Source organism: Thamnophis sirtalis, unplaced genomic scaffold, assembly GCF_051295495.1.
Source record: "Thamnophis sirtalis isolate CommonGarterSnake01/CBP01778 unplaced genomic scaffold, rThaSir2_p1.2 scaffold_8, whole genome shotgun sequence".
Classification (NCBI taxonomy): domain Eukaryota; kingdom Metazoa; phylum Chordata; class Lepidosauria; order Squamata; family Natricidae; genus Thamnophis; species Thamnophis sirtalis.
Genome location: NW_028261388.1, coordinates 77,243,512 through 77,270,025, shown reverse-complemented (window position 1 = coordinate 77,270,025; position 26,514 = coordinate 77,243,512). Strand labels below are relative to the sequence as shown.

The following is a 26,514-nucleotide window of genomic DNA, read 5'->3' as shown; positions in this document are numbered from 1 at the left end:
TGAAATACATTTCAGTTCCCATAGGAGTACATTATCAGCAGAACATCTGATTTATTCAGTTTGTATGATTGATTTGATTTACATTTACTTTTGTATGCCGCCCTATTCCCGAGAGACTCAGGGCGGCTAACAATAAAAAAGGGATGGGGGTACACCTATTGCAATTGAATTGAGAGTGGATGGGTGCCAATTACCTCCCACAGACTCATTAGATCTCACAGGGTTGGCCTCCTCTGGCTTCCGTCTACCAGCCAATGTCATCTGGCCACTACCCGGGGGAGGGCCTTCTCTGTGGCGGTTCCGGCCCTTTGGAACGAACTCCTCGCAGAGATTCGGACCCTCACCTCTCTCCAGGCCTTCCGAAAAGCCGTTAAAACCTGGCTGTGTCGGCAGGCCTGGGGTCGATGAGTTCCCTTCCCCTCTCGAATCGTGTGGCTGTTGGTTGTTTTTAAACGCCCTGTACTTTTTGTGTTTTCCCTTCCCCTCCTTGGGTTTGTGCGCCACCCTGAGTCCCACCGGGAATAGGGCGGCATATAAATAAAATGAAACTCGAAACTCAAATTAGGCAGTGATAAATAGCCTTCTATGAGGCTCATTCATTAGAACTGATCTTTCTCTGAGGAATCCCAGAGCCTTGTGGTTCATGGTTTAATAGGGAAAAGGAAGTATATTGGCAACTGCATGTTAGCTTTAATATTGTATTATACATATATTGCATATATTGGGCATAAATCACAGATCTTAACAAGTTATGTCAAGTTGATGTAAGCTGCAAGATACATCTCTTGGTTCTCATTACTGCAATAGTTAGAAGCTTGTTGACATTCATTTTAGGGTTCCAACTCCTTCTTGAAATGGAAAAACTATAATCTTGCTGGGTAGACTCAGGGAAGAATATGGTGGCAAATGCTGGTAGTATTTTCCTTCGAAAAGCCTTACTGTTTGAACAATCATCTTGTTACTTCACATTTGTGGTCTTCCACATCAGCACCAGCTGAGGCATCTTGTTGAGAACTGGGAGCCTGGGAGGGGGCAGGGTACATATCATCAGAAATTATTTTCTAAAGGGCAAACGGCAAGGCAGCTTTGACTCTGAGCATCATAAATACACAGAGAAAAGAAATAGTTAATATCTTTCCTAGCATCTTTCCTCTGTTTTTTTCCCCTTCCCGGAATTAAATTATCTCTAAACTGCCAACTCCTCTCCAATGTTTACTTCTGGTACACCTGAATAAAAACAAGTTACGATCTATTATTATGAACAGCAAAATGGAAAGCAAGCAGATAGTTCAGCACTATAACTAATCAACAGATTCTATTGACCAAAATTGCAACTTCCTGGGTGCTTTTTATTAAAGTTTTTTAAAAAAATCTTTCAGTGATTTCTTTATACGTATTTCTGTTACCTGTATTGCTCCTTAATCAGTACAGCAAAATTAGTTCATATTTTTGAGAACACACAATATACCAGATGTTTAATCTTTTATTTTCCAGAGTTAAATGTTAAAGAATTGGATGAGAAAGTCTGTGACGAATCATCATGTAAATATGGGGGTGTTTGCAAGGAAGAGGGAGAGAGTTGGAAATGTGTATGCCAATTACAGGTAAGGATTTTTTCATATTTATGAATGGACATAAAATGAACTGTTGAGATAATTATAAATATGTCACTCTGAGAATTTGATTCTTGGAAATACATAATGTGGTATATAGCATATTCTTTAGAACTGAATTCGAGTCCATTTATTTTTTGACAAAGAGACAAGGAAAAAGACTTTAAAGCATTATGGTCAAACATTTTTGGAGTTATTTTTATTGCAACTGAATTTGCTAGGCCTTTTAAAATTTTCTTTATTAGGATGATTAAATGTGAACTTATCTTTTAATATGGAATGTATACTTTTATTGTCTTAATTAATTTTGCACAATAAAAATTAGAAATAATATATTTTTGGAAGCTTAATGTAAACATAAAGTGAAGGACAATATTCTTTCTTACTGTGATGATACTACAGATAGTCCTTGATTTAAAATCACAATTGAGCCTGGAATCTCTGGTAATTAAGCAAAGTATTTATTAAGTGAGATGATACGTGATCGCTTCACTCAGTGATCCCAATCCTATTTGTGGTTGTTAAGCAATCACATTGGTCATTAAGCAGAACATGGCCATATCCATTTAGCACCTTTGTAATTTCAAATGGTCGCTAAACAAACAGTCATTAAGCAAGAACTACCTGTAATTGCAATATGTTGTTGTGGGAATGTTGTTGGATACTTTTATAGATTTGCATACCTTGTTATTTGAATCTTTAAATATTGACTTCCATTTTGATTTGTAGATTGATCCCTTTATCTTCTCTCATTCATCAGATTAGTAGATATAAATTGATTTATTTACAGATCATTCTTTACGTTGCAGATTGCTCTAGACCCTAACTCTTAAAATGTGTCAAATATGCCAACGATATGAGATGTGTTAACATGACATCACAGACAATCATATGATAGCATCTTTGCAAAACTGCCTTTTTTATTTTCAAAATCCACCAGACATCTGCTGAAGAGTAATTCTCAGAAACCATTTTTTTCCCCACTGAAGTTCTCTTTCAGTGCTATATTATATCACACAGGCAAAAATCACAAATTCATAATGGTAAGGTATTTGTGAACGTGTGAACACGTTCCTTTTAGTGAAGAAACCGGTGACACAATTTATTAAGTGTGAAATAAACCATTTAGGAATGCTTTGTATGTGTGTCTGTGTGTTGGTGGTTTATTCTTTTTAAAAATTATTTTAACAAATCCCATGGATTATTTGTAGTTTAATCAGTGTGTAATTTCCAGTTACCGTGTTCAACAAGAATGCTGTTTTCTCGCCAAGTAATTCTATGAATTGGGAGAAAACTTTTTCATCCCCACATTAAAGCAGAAGCTGCTGAAATCTAGGAATAGGCTGAAGATTTCCCACTGAAAAGCATGAGTGCCTTTTAAAGTTAAGCCTTGTTTGAGAGAAGCTGCTTGCCTGGTGAATTTAATTCTTGGTAAAGCGTGGCAGAGCTTCTTTCTTCTGTGCTATTCAGTGGTTCCACCACAAAACCGCGGTAGACTAAAGCGCGCTCGACAAAAGCGCGTACGTGACGTCATCACAGCGCGACGAAAGCAGCACGCTGTGAGCGGTAAATTTAAAATTAACGCGTAAATATAAACCTAACCCCCCCAAACCTAAACCTAACCCTAAGCCTAACCCTTAACCTAACCCTAAACCTAACCCTAAACCTAACCCTTAACCTAATGCTAACCCTTAACCTAACCCTAAACCTAACCCTAACGCTTAACGTAACCCTAAACCTAACCCTAACCCTTAACCTAACCCTAACCCATACCTTTATGTGAATCGGCTTGCTTTAATTTAATTTTAATTTAATTTATTTTTAATTTTATTTGTCGCGCTACTGATGACGTCAGGTACGCGCTTTAATCGGGCGCGCTTTAGTGGACCGCGGTTTTGTCGTGCCACGCTATTCAGTTATCACTTACTTTGGCCTCAATTTACTTTCTTTCTTACATATCTATTCTGCAAATATCTCTCCCTTAAAAAAAGTGGATCAATTTTATTATTTTTGGCTGTTTCTGTTGGTAAGATGGAAGAGAATGAATGCGTGTATTTTTTGTAAACTTACATGTAAATGATTTGAATAGACGAGGAAGGAAGAATGCTTGATACATGCCAATCAAATAATTTTGTAAAACTATATTATTTTATAGGCTAATGATTTTTATTAGTAATTCATTCTAATTACATCTCTCCTTTACCCACCCTTCTTTTGGAGTGCCTTCAATTCAGTGTTGTCTTCTTTTCAAGTCAGTGGTGGGTTGCTCATCCTGTTCCAACCGGTACGGTTGGAACGGGGCCGGCGGTGTCCTCGTGCACACGCGCAGTTCATGCATGCGTCTTAGCGCCTGCGCGATGCTCCAGCTGCTCGCGGAGAATCGTGCAGGCGCTGTATGTGCCATGCGCCTGCGTGGAAGCTCAGAAGCCTTCAAAGACCGGTAAGGAGGGCGGGCGGGTGGGCCCTTCGGCGTTCCCGGAAGTTACTTACTTCCGGGTTCACCGACCAACCGGTCCGCGGAGACCGCCGCGAACCAGTTGAAACCCACCCCTTTTCCAAGTAGACATTTTAAGTCTTGTGAACTTCTGCTGCAGAATTATTTTAGGTTAAAATCTATGGATGGATTTACATAAACTTCCTTCCTTCCCTCCCTCCCTCCCTCCTTCCCTTTTTCTCTATTTCTCTCTCTCTCTCTTTCCAGTGTCATACAAATTATATTCCTGTTTGTGGTTCAAATGGAGACACCTATCAAAACGAATGCTTTCTCAGAAGAGCTGCTTGCAAGCATCAAAAAGATATAACAGTGGTTGCTAGAGGCTCATGTTACTCAGGTGAGTTTGTGTCATGATGTCATAATGTACATTTCATTAGTTGCCTGCCTTATGCCTCTCTCCTTCATTTGGTTATGCCAGTAACTGACAGTTTTAGATTTAGCTATATTGTTCCAGTGGTTGACACAATGAAATCTGCTTCAGTGTGGCCGAAATGGGTTTGGAAGAAAATATGCAGTGAGTTTTTCTTCTTAGTTTTTGAGGGCTCAGCAGTTAAAATTTTAGAGGCTTAAAGATTTTGCAATTTAGATATCCAAAATATGTACTCTTTAATACAGTGGTTCCCAAACTTGGCAACTTTAAGACTTGTGGACTTCGACTCCCAGAGTTCTCCAGCCAGAAGAGCTAGCTGGAGAATTCTGGGAGTTGAAGTCCACAAGTCTTAAAATTGCCAAGTTTGGGAACCACTGCTTTAATAGATACAAATTTTTATTTGAAATGTTTTGAAATTTCAAGGGATTTGATTGCTTTCTTTGAAACAGAAAAGTGGCAACGCTCCCTTTATTAACTTATAGCTATTTAACATTTGATACATTGTTAAAATTGCTAAAACAATCATACTCTTAAGTTATAAGATAAGGGAAAACTGAACAAAACATATACGTTTTATGCAGAAGAGGTGCTTAGAATATTAATAGACATGCATTAAATTTAATGCAAAGTACAGCTCATTATATTCATTTTTGGGTCTTGTTTGCTGTCTCAATATTTTATTTATTACAGTGGTACTTTTTATATCTGTGTGTTTGTAATAATGTACAATTTATGATTTTTGCAGGAGAGTATAAATGTTAAGGATATTAAATATTCAGTGTATATGAAAGTAGTGGGTTTTGACGATAGGGTAAGCAATACTTACAGTACAGTATTTATAGTCATGCAAAATACGTATATTAAACAGAGAAAGAGAGGAGGAGGAGGGAGGGAGAGAAGGAGGGAAGGGGGAGAGAGGGAAAGAGAGATATGTCTTCCATTTATTGACCTGACTGGAGACTAATCTAGAGGAATTTGTATGTATAGAATATTAGTCAAAGTCATTTTCAATTATTTTAATCATATTATTGCATTTAAATTTACTCATCCATTATTATTGCACAAATGATGACATTTCATTAAAATATGTATTATTTGTGTAGATATTTAGCAGAGTTAAATCCTTTTAAGTTATTACAATACAATAATACAATACAATACAATCAATACAATACAACACAACACAACACAATACAATAGCAGAGTTGGAAGGGACCTTGGCGGTCTTCTAGTCCAACCCCCTGCCTAGGCAGGAAACCCTATACTCTTTCAGACAAATGGCTATCCAACATCTTCTTAAAGACTTCCAGTGTTGGGGCATTCACAACTTCTGGAGGCAAGCTGTTCCACTGATTAATTGTTCTAACTGTCAGGAAATTTCTCCTCAGTTCTAAGTTGCTTCTCTCCTTGATTAGTTTCCACCCATTGCTTCTTGTTCTATCCTCAAGTGCCTTGGAAAATAGTTTGACTCCCTCTTCTTTGTGGCAACCCCTGAGATATTGGAACACTGCTATCATGTCTCCCCTAGTCCTTCTTTCTATTAAACTAGACATACCCAGTTCCTGCAAGCGTTTTTCATATGTTTTAGTCTCCATTCCCCTAATCATCTTTGTTGCTCTTCTCTGCACTCTTTCTAGAGTCTCCACATCCTTTCTACATCGTGGTGACCAAAACTGAATGCAGTATTCCAAGTGTGGCCTTACCAAGGCATTATAAAGTGGTACTAACACTTCACGTGATCTTGATTCTATCCCTCTGTTTATGCAGCCTAGAAGTGTGTTGGCTTTTTTGGCAGCTGCTGCACACTGCTGGCTCATATTTAAATGGTTATCCACTAGGACTCCAAGATCCCTTTCACAGTTACTACTGTTGAGCAAGGTACCACCTATACTGTTCCTGTGCATTTCGTTTTTGTTGCCTAAATGTAGAATCTTACTCTTTTCACCATTGAATTTCATTTTATTAGATAGTGCCCAGTGTTCAAGTTTGTCAAGATCCTTCTGTATCTTAAGCCTGTCTTCTGGAGTGTTGGCTATTCCTGCCAGCTTGGTGTCATCTACAAATTTGATGAGTTCCCCATTTATTCCCTCATCCAAATCATTGCTGAAGATGTTGAAGAGTCCTGGGCCTAAAACAGAGCCTTGGGGTACTCCACTGCATACTTCCCTCCATGAAGATGCAGTTCCATTGAGGACTACACGTTGAGTGCAGTTGGTCAGCCAGTTACAAATCCATCTGGTGGTGATGCTGTCTAACCCACATTCTTCTACTTATTACAGGCTTTAGTGTTAGCTATATTCAGTATTTAATTTATGCATGGTTGCAAGTTGATTTTAGAGTATTCTTTTTACTATATGTTTGTAACTTTGTTGGCCTAAAGAGAGAAGTGCTGATTGAAGTTTAAACTTGGCTTTATTTGTATGATTTGTTGAACTATCACCACAATCAATCTTTGATTACAAAATAAAATATTTCCCCATCTATTTTTCACACCGCTTTCATCCTCTTGTGAATTAGATTACAGTTAATCTATTATTAATTTGAGCACCTTTTTGAGATGAGAACAAATCAATAGGCTTTCAAATGTACTTATCATGATAAAAATGCACTTTAATTGAGCTTAATAAAATAAATATTATAAGGAGTCTCTTATATTAGAGAATATAATAAAAAATATTGCTGTCCCTTCTCCCAGTGGATTAGGGAAGATAAATTACTGTAATGCGCTCTACATGGGGCTGCCCTTGAAGAGTGTTCTAAGACTTCAGTTAGTCCAGAACGCAGCCGCGCAAGCGATTGTGGGTACACCCAGGTACACCCACGTCACACCTATCCTCCGCGAGCTGCACTGGCTAACCATTAGTCTCCGGACCCGCTTCAAGGTGCTGGTTGTCACCTATAAAGCCCTACATGGCATCGGACCTGGGTACCTGAGAGACCGCCTCCTGCCGATTACCTCCCATAGACCGATTAGATCTCACAGGTTAGGCCTCCTCCGGATTCCATCTGCCAGCCAATGTCGGCTGGCGACTCCCCGGGGGAGAGCCTTCTCTGTTGCAGCTCCAGCCCTCTGGAACGACCTCCCTGTGGAGATCCGGACCCTTACTACCCTCCCGGCCTTCCGCAAAGCCACCAAGTCCTGGCTGCTCCAGCAGGCCGGGGGGCTTGTGAAATATCCAGCCCCACAGTAACTGTGAATGTTGCGTATTTTAAAGTGTTGTTTTGTTTATTTATCCCCTTCCCCTGTTTATTGTAAGCCGCCCGGAGTCCTTCGGGAGTGGGCGGCATACAAGACCAATAAACCCAAACTCAAACTCAAATAAAACTATTTAGTTGGGGCAGAAAGAAGACTGAAATCTGGTGAGTTATAATTGAAGCAAAGTGGAAATGGGTGTTTAACAGCCTTTCTACTCCCAAAACTAGTTTAAATACTATTTTAATTCCTGAATCAGAAATACACTAACTGGCTGGCATCCATATACTAATGGGATGAACCAAGTAGGCGCATAGTCTCTGATATCCTCCCATGGGTATCATTAATGTATTTGAATACAAGTCTGATTTTCCTTTTATTTTCTTTCTCTAGCAGAGTTGAGTGCTGTTTGTTAAGCTGCTTGCTTTGGTTCATTTACAATTTGGATGATAAAATATAATGGATTAAATTCAGATAACATAATTGCCTAAAGGGAGAGTAAAATCATGCTCACAGTTCATTGTAGCTCTTTATTGACTGTGTAGAAGTTTCATCCAGATTTTGTTCAGCCTGGTGCCATGTAATGGGCTGCACTGGCTGGGAGACTGAAAGGATATTTTATAGATGATATTTCTTCAAAACATTAGGCAGTCTCTCTTCTTTCCTTCCCTGTTATTGTAACTTGGGCTAGCATTCTTTGGAGAAGATGGAAACCATTACGCAACCTTGCATGAGGTCGTAGCAGAGGTGGGTTCCTACCAGTTCGCACCTATTCGGTAGAACCAGTTCGTCAAATCTATGGAACCAGTTAGAAGAGGCTCCACCAGTGGACCCGGAAGGCAGGCCACACCTACAGAAGAGGTTCCAAAATTTTTTGAAACCCACTACTGGCAAGGATCTTGTAACTTGACAGCTTTAAGACTTGCATGCTTCAATGCCAGAGTTTCTGAATAGCTACTTGGATCGACCTAAGTACTAATTCATAATTTCATATCCGGTCACATGGGCGGCAAGCCACTCCCATCCGGTCACATGAGTGGCAAGCCACTCCCACAAAGGCCACACCCACAGAGTAGGTTCCAACAATTTTTGAAACCCACCACTGGTATACACGTACACACACACACACACACGTGCACACATGACATGACATAACATGCCATTGCCTATGCCTTTTCCCTATGTGCATGCTGTGTGTTTACGCGACATTCCTTACATGGAGCACATACACTATGAAAGGAAAACGTGGATCATTCAATCACCGTGCAGTCCCCAAGCATGAGTTCCCTCCATCTTCTTAAGCGTTGAGAATGGTGCAGCTATTTTCCCACCACACTTTATACATTACATTTATATTCTTCCTTGATAGCTATACCACACCAAGGTTGCTTGCAGCGAGACGTGATTAAAAAGTGAGAATAAAACAATACCATTAAACTGAAGGGAAAATTAAAAAGTACAATTACAACCAATCCAGTCAACTAATACATTGAAAAAAAAAAAGAAAAAAAAAGGTTTGGACCATTTCCCCAAACATTGGGAAATTGGGGTAAAACGAACCTTCCTGGTAAGAGCATTCTGTAATCTTGAGAACACACAGGAGAAACCCCACAAGCTTCTGACAATGAGGGAATCTTTAAAAGGGTCTCTTCTGCTGATCTAAGTAACAGGCTTCTGACGTGGGTGTAATACCGGTGTTAGCTGCTGAACCAGAGGTGGGTTCCTACCAGTTCGCACCTATTCTGTAGAACCGGTTCGTCAAATCTACCGGACCGGTTAGAAGAGGTTCCACCAGTGGACCCGGAAAGCAGGCCACACCGACAGAAGAGGTTCCAAAATTTTTTGAAACCCACCACTGCTAAAGGGTTAGGGGTGCAAGGATCTTGTAACTTGACAGTTTTAAGACTTCCATGCTTCAATGCCAGAGTTCCTGAGCCAACGTGACTGGAGGAGGAATTCTGGGAGTTGAAGTCCACAAGTCTTAAAGCTGTCAGGTTTGAAGACCCCTAGTTTTTTTTCTACAAGGATGTTGTAACTTGACAGCTTTAAGACTTGCATGCTTCAATGCCAGAGTTTCTGAATAGCTACTTGGACCTACCTAAGTACTAATTCATAATTTCATATCCAGTCACATGGGCGGCAAGTCACTCCCATCCGGTCACATGGGTGGCAAGCCACTCCCACAAAGGAGGCCACACCCACAGAGTAGGTTCCAACAATTTTGGAAACCCACCACTGTGCTGAACTGATAGATCTATCGCCACCAGTGTAAAACAGCTGTTAGTCAGACAAGCTACAAAATCTAGCTATGTATGAGAACCTCTCGTCACATCTTATATTTTAAAGCGCAAAATACGTTACATCCATTTTGGAAAACGGATTCTGAGAAAACGCTTTGAAAATATCTGCTATGCTATAGATGCTCTTTTGCAAAAGCTATCGCGGATCTAAAACTGTACAGCATTGGAAATGTTTCTGAACATCCCACACTGTCTTTATATTTGAACTGGAGCTGTCTTGTGCTTTCTGCCAAGGAGGAACAAATGACTCTGCCACGAGCAATCAGAATGAACTTTGGAAACACTTTCCCAGGGTTTGTAGGAAAAAGCCTCCCTCTGTCTCCTGCCAAGCAATAGTTTAAGGGCCTCTCTTCAACAGTCCTGCTCTGGGCAATTAGGTAGAAACTTTGCTGTTGACATTGAGAGTGGAGGCTAATTGCCAGCAGGCATGCAGTAGATTGGAGAGAGAAGGGCTATAAAGAGGACATGTAGCAGATGGAAATGATGCTGCTAGAAGATTGGACCTAAATCTCACTGGGGTTGTAAACCTGTACCTGGGATGGGTAATTTCAGGTGGCAGGTGGGGCACATAGAACTGGATGTTCTTTTAATTCAGAGAAAATGAGTAGTTGAGTCAAATGTCTTTCGTGAAATCCTGCTTTTGGTGTACTGCTTTGAAAACAAAAGGGTGGACATTGGATTCCATGCACCCCTGCACCAGCCTGAGTGCCACAGGCGATGTGTTCTTCAATGCCGCACTAGTCCTGACAGCTTGTTTATTTGTTTAAATTATTAACCGCTGCAGGGCGAATAATTTTCATCTTTTCCTCATCTGATGAAATCCCGAATCCATGCTGCTTTTAACCTCAGGAAAAAAAGCTGTCGCTGGCTATTTCCCAGCCATCCCTTGCAGTGATGCTTCTACCTAGATTGTCATGCCAGCATGAACATTTCAATTTTTTTTAATGTCCAGTTTCCACTATAGAGTGAACCACGGGACTCTTGTTTATTGCTTGTAATTTGCAATTCAAATTTTATATCGGAAGTAAAGAGGTCTACTTACGGAAGTTTTTTACATATGGAAAAAACTGAATGGGCTGTGCAGATTTTCTCCTTTCTCCTAATTTAAAAAAAACACATTGAATTGATCCTTATTTCATAGGTTAATTGGCCAAATTTAATGTCATTTAAAAATACAGGTGCAAATCATGTTTAATTATGGGTACTTAATTTAGCTATGAAAGCAAATGTCTGGAACTGCTCTTACCTATAAAGAATTTTTGGCAGAAGAACCGTAGTGTTTCAATGGTGTTGCAGAATTTTAGGGGGTGGGAATGAAAAGCATCTTCATCCAAAGAACACGACTTAGGGAAAAAAATGATTATGTTTTAAGGATGACAGAATGATTTAGGGAAAAAAAATAAACCTATTCAGTGAATGTGGTACAGAAGGGAGCTGAACTTTATTAGGCAATTGAGGTCATTTCATTTCATTGATTGGATTTCTATGCCGCCCAATCCTGGAGGACTCCGGGCAGCTTACAGAAATGAAGAGCCTTCTCGGTGGTAGCTCCGACCCTATGGAACGATCTCCCCGTGGAGATTTGTACCCTCACCAACCTCCAGACCTTCCGCACAGCCCTCAGAATCTGGCTATCCCGTCAGGCCTGGGGCTAAGATTGTAACCCGCCCGAATGGTATGAATGTTGTGTTTTAATTATGTATTTATATGTAAAAAGTCTGTTTTCCCCCCTTTCCTTTTGGATTGTGAGCCGCCCTGAGTCCCCCCAGGGAAAAGGGCGGCATATAAATAAACTTCCAAATCCAAAATCCAAAATGAAAAAAAAAATTAAAAGGAATTATTAAAAACAATGGGACACAACAAAGTTAAAAAGGAACACAACAGGCACCCAATCAGGAGGGGGCTGGACCTCCACCTATTTAGAAATTTTTTCAGGATAGGTAAATGCTCTTTGCTTGATATAAAATATAAAGCTTGATAGCGGTTCAACAAGATATCAGCAGTCTGTTTATAACTTAAGCTGAAATTGGCCATATAACTGGACTTCTCCGCTTTCGTTTTGTTTGCACATGGCTTTAAACCTACTTCGTCTCCCATCCTGTCTCCCACAGTGATTAAACAAATAGGTCTGATGAATCCTACAAGAACATCAGATCAATAACTCTTCTCTGCTGTGGTTTTCTGGGAAGTGGCATTTAGAGGCTTGCTGTCTCTGAGGCTGATGGACTAGGATTAGATTCCCAGAATTCCCAGGGGCATGACTAATACTGCATCTTCATTGTGACCAAAACATGAGTTTTTAAAGTCTTTTGAGGGCAATTAAAACAGTTCTCCTTTCTTTTGCAGAGCAGTAGCCTTTTTAGTCTGTAATACCAACCCTTCCCCCCCAATAAAATCTATGGGTCTTTTGATTCTTGAAAAACTACCAAATTTATTATTCGATCAAGGGCCTCATTTATTTCTAGACATAAGAAAGTAATGCTGGTAAAGCAGTGGGTGGAGGGGGAGAACCTGAAGATTTCATCCATCATCTTTACTCACAATTTTCAAGGTGATGTAAATCACAAACTAAGAGGTTTTTTTTAATTGTTTTCGTCGATTTCCAAAAGAAAACTGGGATTGACTCATATGAAGGTAATCAAGTTTAATGTGTAAAGGGAGCATTTTCCATGGTACATTTGCTCTGGAGGATTTATCTACGTTCCACAATCTGCAGTGCTTGTTAAAAGGTCTTGTATCGCCTCCACTTCACTTGTATGCTTCCATTTTTAGTAATTGTTTGAAGAACAGAAAAGGAGATGAGAAAAGTCTATGCCATTTCCATTACTTCAATGCCTTGAGTAGTTGCACCAACAAACCTTCATTGAATAGCTTAAGGCAGTGTTTCTCAACCTTGGCCACTTGAAGGTGTCTGGACTTCAACTCCCAGAATTCCCCAGCCAGCATTCGCTGGCTGGGGAATTCTGGGAGTTGAAGTCCAGACACCTTCAAGTGGCCAAGGTTGAGAAACACTGGCTTAAGGTTAAATCATGATATTCCAGAAACAAATTGTACAGTGATTTTGACAAGAAAAATACCTTGGCCATTACTGTTGGGTGATTTATTGTCATTATGTGCAGCTTAATTAAGTTCTTTGATATAAACTACCTTTCCTTCAGATGTAGAGATTTTTTTGTGTTTCTTATTTCATTAATAGATCACTGTTATCCTTTTCTCTTGTGTTTTTTGCAAGTTGCAGGCTCATTTTCATAACACTAAATGCAGGGTAGATTATTTCTTGAAGGTATTATTTACAGTGGCAGAAAAATTCTAGAGGAAGGATCAAGGTATAAACGCAAAGGAAGGAAAAAATAAAATGAGAACCGTTATCTGGGCAACTTCCATTAAGTCACTTTATAAAAGTTTTAGGAAATGAATTGCAGTCATTTTGTTGGCTAATTGATGTATCTTTCCGTCCTCCTTTTTGTTATGGGAGGAAAAAATTGTTCACTACCGACAGAGGTGTCTTGGAGGATATATGTATCTCATATATTGGGGTATTGAACTGTGACACACAAACAGAGCAGTTCTTTATCTGACATTCCATTTATTCCATTGGATACATACTGTAATGTTGTGGCCCAGCAGGAGCCGTTGGAGCTGCCACCAGACTCCGACAGCGAGGGGCCCTATGAGTCGGCTCTGGAGGAGGTGGAGGACCCTGGACAGGGTTCCGACTCCGAACAGGGCGCAGAGAGGCTGGTTGGCCACCAGGAGGCCCCTGAGCCTTGGACCAGTGGGGAGGAGACAAGGGAGAGTGAGCCGGAAGCCAGTAGTGAGTTGTTCCTGGATGCACGGCATCGAAGAGCTACTAGGCGTCAGGAACAATTACGCAATTACAGGAGGTAATTGCACTCAGCTGGTGGTCATTAGGCTCCTCTCCAGACTATAAAAAGGCTACTTGTGCACACGCTCCTCTTTGCAGAAGTCAACACAGAATAGAATGTCGGAGAACTTTGTATGAGCTTGGCAGGCTGGATTGCTGCCAAGCCTTATCTGTGTTTATTGTTGCCCAAGCGTTGTCTGTGCTGGGTTGCTGCCAAGAACCTGTTTGTCTGTTAATTAAATGCTGTAATTTATCTCTGCTTTGGTGTGGAACGAGGAGGGTCAGAACACTATAGTATCTATTAGTCTTGTCCCCATTATATCTATGGTTTGGTACCACAGTATTTTACTGGTTTGATCAAGAGAGAACAGATTTCAAAGTTGTTCCGTCTCTATTATGCTGTTCCATTTCTCCCTTGGGTGTTGAAGCGAAGTTAAAAACAGTTTTTTGACACTTTCCACCATGAAAATCAATCTTCCTCTGGAATTTCTCACATACACATCCGAATGCTCATTTTTGTTAAGGGGCTAAAATCTAATCAAATGGGAACGAATGGTTAAGTGGAAGCTCTGCCAAAGGTTTCAGTTGCTGGAAGGGAAGGATTGGTTCTGGTTCATCTGGACTAAGTCAGAACTGTTTTAACCGGCATCATATGTCCAGTTGAGTCTGCAATTCTTCTGTAATTTGATACTACATCTGTTGAATAAACCTCTGAATTGTGGCCTTGGCAGGCTATGAAATGGTAGGAAGTTGTTGAAGGTTAATTGTTGAGTGCCTGCTTTTTGGAAGGGTGCAGAGGTAAACATTTGTGGGGTTCCAATGGATTAACTTGCGAATGTGCTTGTTTTTACTTTATTTTATATATTTTAGAAAAATTACATGGCTCCCCTTCTTGCATATTAATCCTGAGCAGCTAAGAACAAAAACAGTATTTAAAAATCTCTATAAATCAGACAAAAACAATTAAAACAATAATAATGCTATGACCAAATAGTATATAACACATTCAATTACACAGATCGTGTCTATAATTTAGTGTTTTTAATTAGACAATTATATTATTGTAAAAGAGCTGAAAGGGAATAAGAACTGTGAGCCTTAAGAATGCTTAATTACAGTCTGCACTTTCCATCGTTCACATGTACATGTTTTCCTCCTACAACAACTTATCACTCTTCTTTTGGTAAATCATGCCAAGATGTGTTTCATTATCAGTTTTCCCACCATCCCCCTCCCACCTTTTAAACAACGTAGAGAGAGAAATGAATGTACATTGTAAATGCAAAAGTGTAATGATAGATATAATTGAAGGTGACTTCTGAGTTTGAAAAAAAAAGAAGAGTTCTTTGTCTATAACTATGCAATTCTGTTTTCTCTAGAGTATATCTCTAAATGTACAATAAAAGGAAAATGTGCCATCCTGAATAATAATCTCTCTCTCTCTCTCTCTCTCTCTCTCTCTCTCTCTCTCTCTCTCTCTCTCTCTATCTCTATCTCTATCTCTATCTCTATCTCTATCTCTATCTCTATCTCTATCTCTGCCTCCAGATAATGGCTCTGGATCAGGAGAAGGAGGTAAGTATTGATTATTTTGTTCATTTGTATGAATGCTGAAATCTAGCTTGAAATGTCAATACGAGTTTATTTTCCTTGGCACAAATTTTCTAGAATCTCATTTTTCTAAAAAAAAACTTTCCTTGGAAAGAATGGTTAAAAGAGAGCACTTTTAAATAAGGTTTTTAAATAAGATTAAGTGCATGCTTAGAGCATTCTGGTTAAACATATTTTACTTGGGCCCTTTGCATATTTGTCAGAGATGGACTTTAATAGTAGAGAATATACAGCATATCACAGAAATGATATAACTTTTCATGTGACAACACTGAAGAAATGACACTTGGCTACAATGTAAAGTAGCAATAGCAGTTAGACTTATATACCACTTCATAGGGCTTTCAGCCCTCTCTAAGCGGTTTACAGAGTCAGCATATCGCCCCCAACAGTCTGGGTCCTCATTTCACCCACCTCGGAAGGACGGAAGGCTGAGTCAACCTTGAGCCGGTGAGATTTGAACAGCCGAACTGCAGAACTGTAGTCAGCTGAAGTAGCCTGTAGTGCTGCATTTAACCACTGCGCCACCTCAGCTCTAGTGAGTAGTGAGTATACAGCTAGTATAATAGTGTAAATGTGCTGTCCCCTCATAATAATGCAACACACAGTATTAATGTCTAAACTGCTGGCAGCAGAAGTGAGTATGCGACAGGGGTGGGTTTCAACCGGTTCGCGGCGGTCCCTACGAACCGGTTGGTCGGCGAACCCGGAAGTAAGTAACTTCCAGGAACGGCAAATAGCCCACCCGCCCGCCCGCGCTCCTTACCCGGTTTTGACGAGTTCTGCGCTTCTACGCATGCGCAGGACGCATACAGCGCCTGCGCAATCCTCCAGGAGCAGCTGGAGCATCGCACAGATGCTAGTACGCATGCGTGCGCCACGCCCGTGCACGAGGACGCCGCCAGCCCCGTTCCAACCGAACCAGTTGGAACGGGGTGAGAAACCCACCCCTGGTATGTGAGTGGGTCTAGCACATATGAAAATCTACAAAGGACTAAAACAAGTTTCATGGACAGAAGACCCTTTTTGTGCCAAGGTGGTTAGCCTAAAAATTCATAGATTATTCTAGTTTTTGATAATTTGGCTGTACAGGGTACAGAGAAGTATTCTGGCTACATTATTTATAACAGTAAATTGTTGGTTAGGGAAAAATGTAGATGTTTTGAGTATATCTGAATGAAGCTTAAGACTTTCTGCAATTCCTGGGTAAGTGGGTTGAGGACTTCAGCAGAGCTTAATTTCCTTTTAGCAAAAAAATAAAAATAAAAGGAAGAAAAATTCCTGGGGAAGAATTATGTCCATACAAGCTTACAATCTGCTGCCTTTATTCTGATCTATAAAAGTAGTCTAAATTATTTCCCCAGCCTTGTAGAAGGAGGAGAGAAAACAACCCCAAATCTTGTTCTCGCTAGCAGTCCTTTGAAACCGGTGGTGATGGGAAGCATTGTCTGCGTAATGATGCCTTGTGCTAATTCTCTTTATACCTCTTTTGTGTTTTCCGCTATGTGAAACAGCAAGACGAGACAAAATTAGAATCGTAGGTACAGAGAGGGAGGCTGCTAAACTGATCTGGTAATACTAAATGACAAATAAAGCCAGGTTCATTTTAGACTATCGGCACATTACATATGAACCAGCCTCCCACAGACTCACAGCTTTGTAAAAGAATGACAGCATGGCTTCCTTCAGATGGTATTTTCCACTCATCTTGTCTTTTTTTCTATCTCTCAGCAGAAGCTAAGAAACCTATATGATATATAGGCCACCAAGAGTTATTGGAACAAATAGCTAGGATGAGACCCAGCACTCCTCCTATTATTCTGTGTTTCTTAAGTAGAGTGATGGCTCATTGCCAGCAGTTTAATTCTTTATTCTTTTTATGTAATGCTAACCAGAATGAGTGCCTATTTACCTAAATAAACTTTAAATTAGATACTTAAGAACCATCCCAGATTTAATTGAGGACAGATGGCAATTGATCAGTCTAAGCTTTTGAACTGGTGAAATGTTGTGCTTGCAATACAGATAGTCATGTTAATTATTATTAAAATAATTTTGTTGTGGAGCTGTTGTGTGCTGTCTGAGTATGGATATTTGCTTGCAGATGTTTCATTACCCAACTAGGTGACATCATCAGTGCTAGTGAGTTTAGTTTTGCTCCCTATTTATATACCCTGGTTGCCCTGCCAGTTTTGGTGAGGGTGTAGTTTTCTCCTTGATAGTTCTTCGATTAGGGTATTACTTTCTGCTTGATTGTCTGGTGTTGATCCCCGCTTATCTGGGTGTAGGCTGATAGAGAGGATGTGTTCTTGTTTCTTTCTTGGCTTTTTTAAAATAGTTTATAAATGTGGTTTATCTTTATTGATGGCTGATTTGTTGCCATCAGCTTCCAAGAATTCCCTTGTGTTTTTGGATTTAGTTTGGATTTAGATTTAGGACAAATATCAACACTCTCAGGACTAATAGCAGGCCATAAGGCAGTGGCTAGGAAATATAGCACTCTCACACATAACCATATATGTATGGATCCAACATGTAGATGACACCTTTGTCCAGAGGAGGGTTCCTACCAGTTCGCACCTATTTGGTAGAACCGGTTCGTCAAATCTACTGAACCGGTTAGAAGAGGTTCCACCAGTGGACCCGGAAAGCAGGCCACACCTACAGAAGAGGTTCCAAATTTTTTTGAAACCCACCACTGTTCAGGATCAAGTGGGCCCCGCCTACTTAGTTTGCCAGGAAAGCAGCGAGGGGGCGAATGGCAGGGAGGGGTAAGGGAAGTGATCCCTGGGCCACCATCCCTGCCTTTTTGCAGCATCAGGGAAAGCGAGATTTCTTTCCCAGCCTCCCAGCTGGCAAAACAGAAATGTTTGCGGTTCTGTGGGCGTGGCTAGGTGGGGGCATGTGACTGAGTGTGCATGTGCATGAGTGATGTCAAATTGGCCACGCCCACTCAGTTACATGCCACCCCCACCTAGCCACCCCCACAGAACCGGTAGTAAAAAAAAATGAAACCCACCCCTGAGGGAGTCATCTAAACATTATATTATAAAGACTGCAATCAGTCGTGATGTAGGACAGACAGCAGAAGAGCAGCAGAATGCATCCCTGAACACTCACTAGCAGTCAGAAGATATGATGAAAACTCCTTCAACTCATAACCTATGCATAGACTTAAGGTGGCACAGTGGTTAGAGTGCTGTACTGCAGGCCACTTCAGCTGACTGCTATCTGCAGTTCGGCGGTTCAAATCTCACCGGCTCAAGGTCGACTCAGCCTTCCATCCTTCCGAGGTGGGTGAAATGAGGACCCAGACTGTGGGGGCGATATGCTGACTCTGTAAACCGCTTAGAGAGGGCTGAAAGCCCTATGAAGCGGTATATAAGTCTAACTGCTATTGCTAATGCTATAGTTTCAACTGGGAAATTGTGAGCACCCTAGACCAAGTTAAGTCCAAAAACATTAAGGAATTCCCCAAAACTTAACATTTGGACAAATCAGCTGTCAGTAGACACATGGACATATAAACAACATTTAAACAACATTCTAAACAGACAATTAAAAAGTTAAGAAGGAAACAAAAGACCAGAATATATCTCTTTAGCAGCCTATATTCAGATAAGCAAGGATCAACACCTGAATTACAACTGTCCCATATCCCCCATCAACTACTATCTGACAACTCCATCAATACTGGTAGGGCAAGCTACTGTATATAAACAGGGAGTAAATCCCACACTCACTAGTGCTGATATTACCTAGTTGGATCATGAAACATTTGCAAGCACGCAATCAAATTCACAGAGCGCCAAAAGCTCCACATTTCAACCCTGAGCTTCATGTATTCTCTTCGGTTGGATAATTTGTCAATGGAGATTCTCAATCGTCCAGGTCATTGTTGTCCCAAGGCTGCTTTTTCAAGAGGCAAGTTCGACTTTCTGATTTTTCTTTTGGCTTTTCTGAGGAAGCTTCTTTTTTTTTTAATTTATTTTATTTTATCAATTTCATATATACATTCACAATTATATGATCTCATAACTGTTATTAATAATATGTATTTATAACAATTTTTCCCTACTGTTAACAATATACTTGAAGATTGCTTTTTTAACATCCCATAGATCCATCTTATCTTACAACAGTCCTACTTCTTCCCTCCCTCCCTCTTTCCTTCCCTTGTTTCTTCTCTCCTACTCCCCTTCCTTCCCTCCCTCCTTCCCCTTCCATCCTTCTCTCCTTCCCTCCTTCCTTCCCTCCTTCCTTCCTTCCCTTCTTTCTTTTCTCCTTCTCTCCTTCCTTTCCCCCTTCCTTTCCTCCTTCCTTCCCCCTTCCTTCTCTCCTACATTCCCTCCTTCCTTCCCTTTCTTCTCTCCTTCTCTTCTTCCTTCCCTCCTTCCTTCCCTCCTTTCTTCTCTCCTTCTCTCCTTCCTTTCCTCCTTCCTTCCCTCCTTGCTTCCAACCCTCCTTCCCTCCTTCCTACCCCCCTTTCTTCTCTCCTTCCTTCCTTCCTCCTCTCCTTTTCCTTCTCTCCTTCCCCTTCCTCCCCTTTATCCTTCCCCTCTTCTTCCCATTCCTCCCCTCTTTCCTACTCTTACATTCCCTCCCATTCTTCTGAGGAAGCTTCTTGGGTGAGTGAGAAGCAGTGGTAGGATTCAGCCAGTTTGCACCTATTCGGGAGAACCAGTTGGTAACTTTCTAAGTAGTTCAGAGAACCGGTTGTTGGAAGAAATCTCCTTTTGCTTTTTTCCCGCTTTACAGGGCTAATCCTGTAAAGGAAATCCAGGAAGGAAACATTCTGGTGTTGTTTCTAGCCTAATCTTTATTGCCCTGCTTACAGAAACTGCCTCTCCGGTTAACCCTTATTACATTGTAACAGCTAAGGCGAAGCGCCCATCGACCTGAGTGACGTTGAGTTGGCCACGCCCACCCAGTCACATGAACACCGAGCCCCACCTACCCAGATAGTCACTAGGGCAGAGAACTGATTGTTAAATTATTTGAATCCCACCACTGGTGAGAAGCAAAACGTCTTCAAAGAAAAACTAGAGAGTCTAGTTTCCTCTTGAAAAAGCAGCTTTTTAGACTATTGATAACTTTTTGATTTCCCCATTTCTAAAATCTAGTCCTTGTAGAGAAGCTGTGTCAGATTGCTTTTGCTGATTAATAAATTGATAAACATCAGGTCCTACACAATTGACTTCCGTCTGTCGCACTTTGCAGAACTATTCCTCATGATTATTAGTGGATTAGATTTACATATTTCTATGAGTATATACAGTATGTCATGTAGCGAAACATAGAAATATGTTTTAGACGTTTTAGGCCTTTGAAAAGGTATATTTTGAAGTGATTATCTAACTAGAAATAGGACATTATGATCCTCCCAAGTGAAATGTTGCGCAATCTATTAGGAATCTATATAGCATAAGTCTTGAAAGTCTGGATTAAAACCGAAAAGCTTCGGTTCAGATTTTGCCATTGCTATTTAACATAATTCACTTACTAGTCCCCACCCAGGGGGAACTACTGTTTTTTTTTATATCTCATGCTAGAAGGAATACTAGAATGAATATTTGAATGAATGAATACACACACACGCACACAAGCACAGTATAATATTTGTTAATAATAATAAGATTCAGATTAAGATTTCGTTTATTTGTATGCCGCTCTTCTCCGGGAGGGACTCAGGGCGGCGAACAACTCAAAAGGGGAAAGGGGATACAAACACAATACATATAATTAAAATACACAAGAATCATACGGCCATACAAGTCGAGAGGGGAGGGGAACTCATCAACCCCAGGCCTGCCGGCACAGCCAGGTTTTGACGGCTTTCCGGAAGGCCTGGAGAGAGGTGAGGGTCCGAATCTCCACGGGGAGTTCATTCCAAAGGGCCGGAGCTGCAACAGAGAAGGCCCTCCCCCGGGTGGTAGCCAGATGGCATTGGCTGGTAGACGGAACCTGGAGGAGGCCGACCCTGTGCGATCTAACGGGTCTGTGGGAGGTAATTGGCAGAAGGCAGTCTCTCAAGTATAAATAAATAAATAAATAAATACTGACGCATCAGATTTTTTCATTCAGTTACAGTGGTAGCGTCGGAAAGGACCATAAGAATGATCTAATGCAACTCTACAAGGAAAACAAATCAGATTATCCATGAGAAATGTCTGTCTAGTCTCAATCAGAGATGGAGAACCCGTAACCTTCATGGTTCAATTGTTCTGCTACTGTCCAGACATTTAGAGAGTTTTTCTTTATATGTATTTAAATATTTAAATGAAATCTAGATCGCTGCAGCCTATATCTCTTATTCCTCATCTTGGTGTCTTGTGGGCATAAAAAACAATTCTTTGCCCTCTTGTCTGTAGTTTCTTTTTACGAAAATAGCTGTCATGCCTCCTCTAAACTTTCTTTTCTTCAAACCGAACATCAAAAGTTTCTTCAGCCAACCCCCATAGGACATTTCTTCAAGTTCCTGTGTCTTCTTTCTGGCGATTCTCTGGACTCCTCTAACATATTAATAACGTTTTGGAAAGGCAGTACTCAGGGTTGTAAGCTATGACTGACTATTCCAGTGTTGAAGAGAGAGAGGAATACACCGCTTTCATGTATCTTTAATGCAGTGCTTACAATGCAGCTTTCAACTGTTTTAGCTCTTCTAGAAGTTGTCCCATCCTGTAGATCAGCTTCTTGCCAGTCCTTCTCAGATGTTTTCTTTTCAAACCACATTTTCCCCATCTTGTATAGGTGCCCTACATTTTTTTCCTCCCTAAATATAATGCTCAACCTGCGTTGTTATTTTCAGTCCAGTTTTCAAAGTTGGTCAAATCAACTGCGTTCTCTTCCAGTTACCTGATCTTGGCTAGACTCCCCCACTTTGTATAATTTGCAAATTGATATGCAATCAATTAATCTCTCAATTAATAAATGTGTTGAAAAACTCTGGCTCCAAGACTAATTCTTACAGGTTGCAACGGTGACTGCTCTCGAACTTAACGTAGAGCCCATTTCATGCTGAATGCAATTAATTCTGGATGCAGTTGCCAGCCAGCTGTTGAACCCCCTTACTGCAGTGTTATCCAAATCAGCAGCTTGTTAATGAGAACACCGTGTGAATATTTGTCGAAAGCTCTGTTGAAATCATGGCAGATTATATACACTTGTTCCCTTGTCTACTAGAGGAGTTACTCTATCCAAGGCGGAAACAAAATGCGTCACATACTATTTTTTTTTTTTTTACAAAACATGACGGATCCTATCAATCACAGCATTAACTCACAGGTGATTACAAATAGCTTACTTTATTAGCAATAGCAGTAGACTTATATACCGCTTCATAGGGCTTTCAGCCCTTTCTAAGCGGTTTACAGAGTCAGCATATTGCCCCCAACAACAATCTGGGTCCTCATTTTACCCACCTCGGAAGGATGGAAGGCTGAGTCAACCCTGAGCCGGTGAGATTTGAACCGCTGAACTGCTGATCTAGCAGTAGCCTGCAGTGCTGCATTTAACCACTGCGCCACCTTGGCTCTATTGCTTGCTTTAATATCTTTCTGGAGATTGTAGTTAGATTCCCCCTCTCACAGGTGTCCTCTTTTTTTCTTTTTATGAAAAAGAGGAGCTACATCTGTTCTTCAATCCTCTGGCGCTTTTCCAGTTAGCCAGGACTCCTCAAGGACAATGGACAAGGTTCTGTGGAGATCTTCTGTTCCTTTGGTATTTCAGGATGCATTTATCTCCTAAGGTTCTGGGGATTTGAAGCTAAGCATTTCTTTTCTTTTTCTTTTTAACTATAGCATTACTGATATACATCCTCCCCAGTTATTCTTGTGACATTGTTGGCCTTTGACAAAGCTTTGCGCCTGAAGGTTTTGTCTGATCTTTGGAATTCTTTTTCGGTGGCTTGTTGTATAGTTCTGGTATTGTAATCAGTGAAATTTAAAAGCAGCCCTCTTGAGTTTCTAGATTTTATTTATGAAGATATGGCTCAGTGGTTAAATGCAGCACTGCAGGCTACTTCAGCTGACTGCAGTTCTGCAGTTCGGCTGTTCAAATCTCACCGGCTCAGGGTTGACTCAGCCTTCCATCCTTCCGAGGTAGGTAAAATGAGGACCCGGATTGTTGTTGGGGGCAATATGCTGACTCTGTAAACCGCTTAGAGAGGGCTGAAAGCCCTATGAAGCGGTATATAAGTCTAATTGCTATAATTGCTATATAGGGTGAACTGAGCAGAGATGTTCTCTTCAGCTTCTGGCAAGATATGCTCATTTGTCAGAATGCTGGCCAATTACTGGGGGGAAATGTCAGGAGTACTTCCTTTTAATTATATTAAAACTCAAACAGTGGTAATGCCCAATACTAGTTACATTAAATAATTTTTAACATTTTGCATTCTTCTTTGATACTCCCCATCTATCAAATATTTATTGCAGACCAATTGTTTGTAAGGTTTGTCTGTACCCCTCATACAGTTGCAAGCAGTGAAATGGAAGTTTAGGGTTGCATGCAAGAGACATTCCATTTTTGAAATTAACTACAGCTTCACATGAAAGAAAGAAGAGTATATGACCTTGTGGGGGTGGAGAAATAAGGTTGATCATTTATCGCTTGGAGTTAGATCAAAGTTTTTTCAATATGGGCAACATTTAAGATGCCTGGACTTCAACTTCCCTGCATTCCCCAACCAGCTTTATTGCGGATGAATCCTGGAAGTTGAAGTTCAGACACTTAAAAGTTACCGCGTCAGAGAAACACTTGAGTTGGATGTTTGTTTTTATCAGTTCTGTGCATAAACAAGATGAGCTTCGTCTGTGAGTTGCTAAACACAGTTTTGTGCATTCAGATCTTTGCCTCAGATAACATGCAAAGTGTTGGTGCTTTACCCATTGAAGTGGGTTTTTAAAAAACTTTATATTCATATATTATATACCAGTGGTTCCCAAACTTGGCAACTTTAAGACTTGTGGACTTCCAACTCCCAGAATTCTCCAGCCAGCTCTGCTCTGTTGCAAAGAAAGGGGGGAAGGAGGGAGGGAAGGAAGGAGGGAAGGAAGGAGAGGAGAGAAGGAAGGAGGGAAGGAAGGAGGGAATGTAGGAGAGAAGGAAGGGGGGAAGGAAGGAGGAAAGGAAGGGGGGAAGGAAGGAGAGAAGGAGAAAAGAAAGGAGGGAGGGAAGGAAGGAAGGAGGGAAGGAGAGAAGGAGGGAAGGGGAAGGAGGGAGGGAGGGAAGGAAGGAGGGAAGGAAGGGGAGTAGGAGAGAAGAAACGAGGGAAGGAAAGTGGGAGGGAGGGAAGAAAAAGTAGGACCGTTGTAAGATAAGATGGATCTATGGGATGTTAAGAAAGCAATCTTCAAGTATATTGTCAACTGTAGGGAAAAAGTGTTATAAATACATATTATTAATAACAGTTATGAGATCATATAATTGTGAATGTATATATGAAATTGATAAAATAAATTTAAAAAAAGTCTTAAAGTTGCCAAGTTTGGGAACCACTGGTATATACTATTAAGGATAAGCATATAGTGTTTCCCTGAAAATAAGACTTATCCCAAAAATAAGCCCTATTTTAAGTGTACACCTAGTATAAGCCCTATCAAAAATAAACCCTAGTGAAGGGGGGTGGTATGGCCAGCACAGGAGGCAGTAATCATGGTATCTAGCAGCCGCCACAAGGTGGCGCTCAGTGCAGGTGAGTTGATTACCTCTCCAAGCAGCAGGTGGAGGCAGCGGCAGGAGGAGGCATGCAATCTAAATGCACTGCGCCGGCCGCAGAATGCCTAGAGTTGGTGGACCGGAGCAGCATGTGGCCGCAGGAGACCCATCTTCATATTTCTCAGCTTGCCTGCAGCCCATGTGCGCCGGGATCACCTGTCTTCTGCCCCACCCTGTGCCTCTGCCTCTATTGCTGGTGCTGTCACATGGACAAGCCTTCTGCGGCCACCCTCCCACTCCAGCCCACCAACTCCCAGCTTTCCTCCAGCCCGCATGGTGCATCCGAATTGTCTGCCTGCCCCCCCCCTCGCCACTCTCCTTCCTTCTGCTGTTTGGCAGGGAATAAACTCACCTGGGCTGTGTGTGTGGGCTGCACAACCCCAGAGTATGCGCACCAAGGGACTGGAGAGCTGCAGCTGCTGCCATATACCATCGGTCCCCGTGCGCTTGCTGCCTCTCGTGTGTACATCGGGGGGGGGGGAGGCTCCCAGTTGGGCTGATCACCCTGAAATCGTGTTTCCCTGAAAATAAACCTTAGTACTTATTTTGGAGCGGGAAAAAAAAGTGTGGGTCTTATTTTCAGGGAAACAAGGTAGAATGTAGAATCATAAGCCTGGAAGAGATCTCTGAGGTCTTTTAGTCCAACCCAAACATATATTGATGTTGTATTATAAATTCCTGGTGAAATAAAGCAGAGACGGTATTTTTCATGTATTTTTTCTTGCCATCTGCTGACATTACATCCTGGTTTTTCTAGTTTAACAAGCTTGTATGGGGGGGAAAAAACACCAAACAAACATCCTTGTCATGATGAAATCTTATTAATGGATTATTGGCACAGGGGATAAAAAAAAACAGATCAGCAATCCAATTTTTAAATTCTTGTCCATGTTACTATAACATCTAATATAATTTTGTTACAGCCACTGTTGTGTCACAATAGTTTAAAGGATACTTGTTATGTGTACATTTAAGTGCATCTCCCTGTTTAATGAAAAGAAGTTGAACGCATAACTCTCCCAATGTAACCAGTGACATTTAAAATAATTCAGCTTCAGCTCAGTTATGTGCTATTATTACTAGCATAAGAAACTAAGTTAAAGGGTATGGGCTTTATATAATTCTAAAAAAAATATAGGTCTGTTGTTATTTCAAGGTATTAACCTGACATTCACTATATATCTAGATATTTCAGCTGTACTGGATACACTTCAGTAAAATGTTTTACAGCCATACATCCCTAGGCCTTTTATGTTTTTATGAATTGTTCTTCCTAAACTGTTGCTATTTTAAATATTTAGATTCTTTCAGGACCATAGAATATACAGCATGCGTATTTTCTATCTATTCA

General features: G+C 40.8%; 1 protein-coding gene across 1 annotated transcript in view; it reads left to right on the top strand.

The window, feature by feature from the left end:
* Positions 1 to 26,514, top strand: part of TMEFF1 (transmembrane protein with EGF like and two follistatin like domains 1) — a 120,119-nt gene that overhangs the window by 55,572 nt on the left and 38,033 nt on the right. The window contains exons 2-4 of the mRNA XM_087721939.1: positions 1,495 to 1,604; positions 4,315 to 4,444; positions 15,384 to 15,410. Of these exons, the coding sequence (XP_087578065.1) occupies positions 1,495 to 1,604; positions 4,315 to 4,444; positions 15,384 to 15,410 (267 nt within the window). The remainder of the gene's footprint in view (positions 1 to 1,494; positions 1,605 to 4,314; positions 4,445 to 15,383; positions 15,411 to 26,514) is intronic.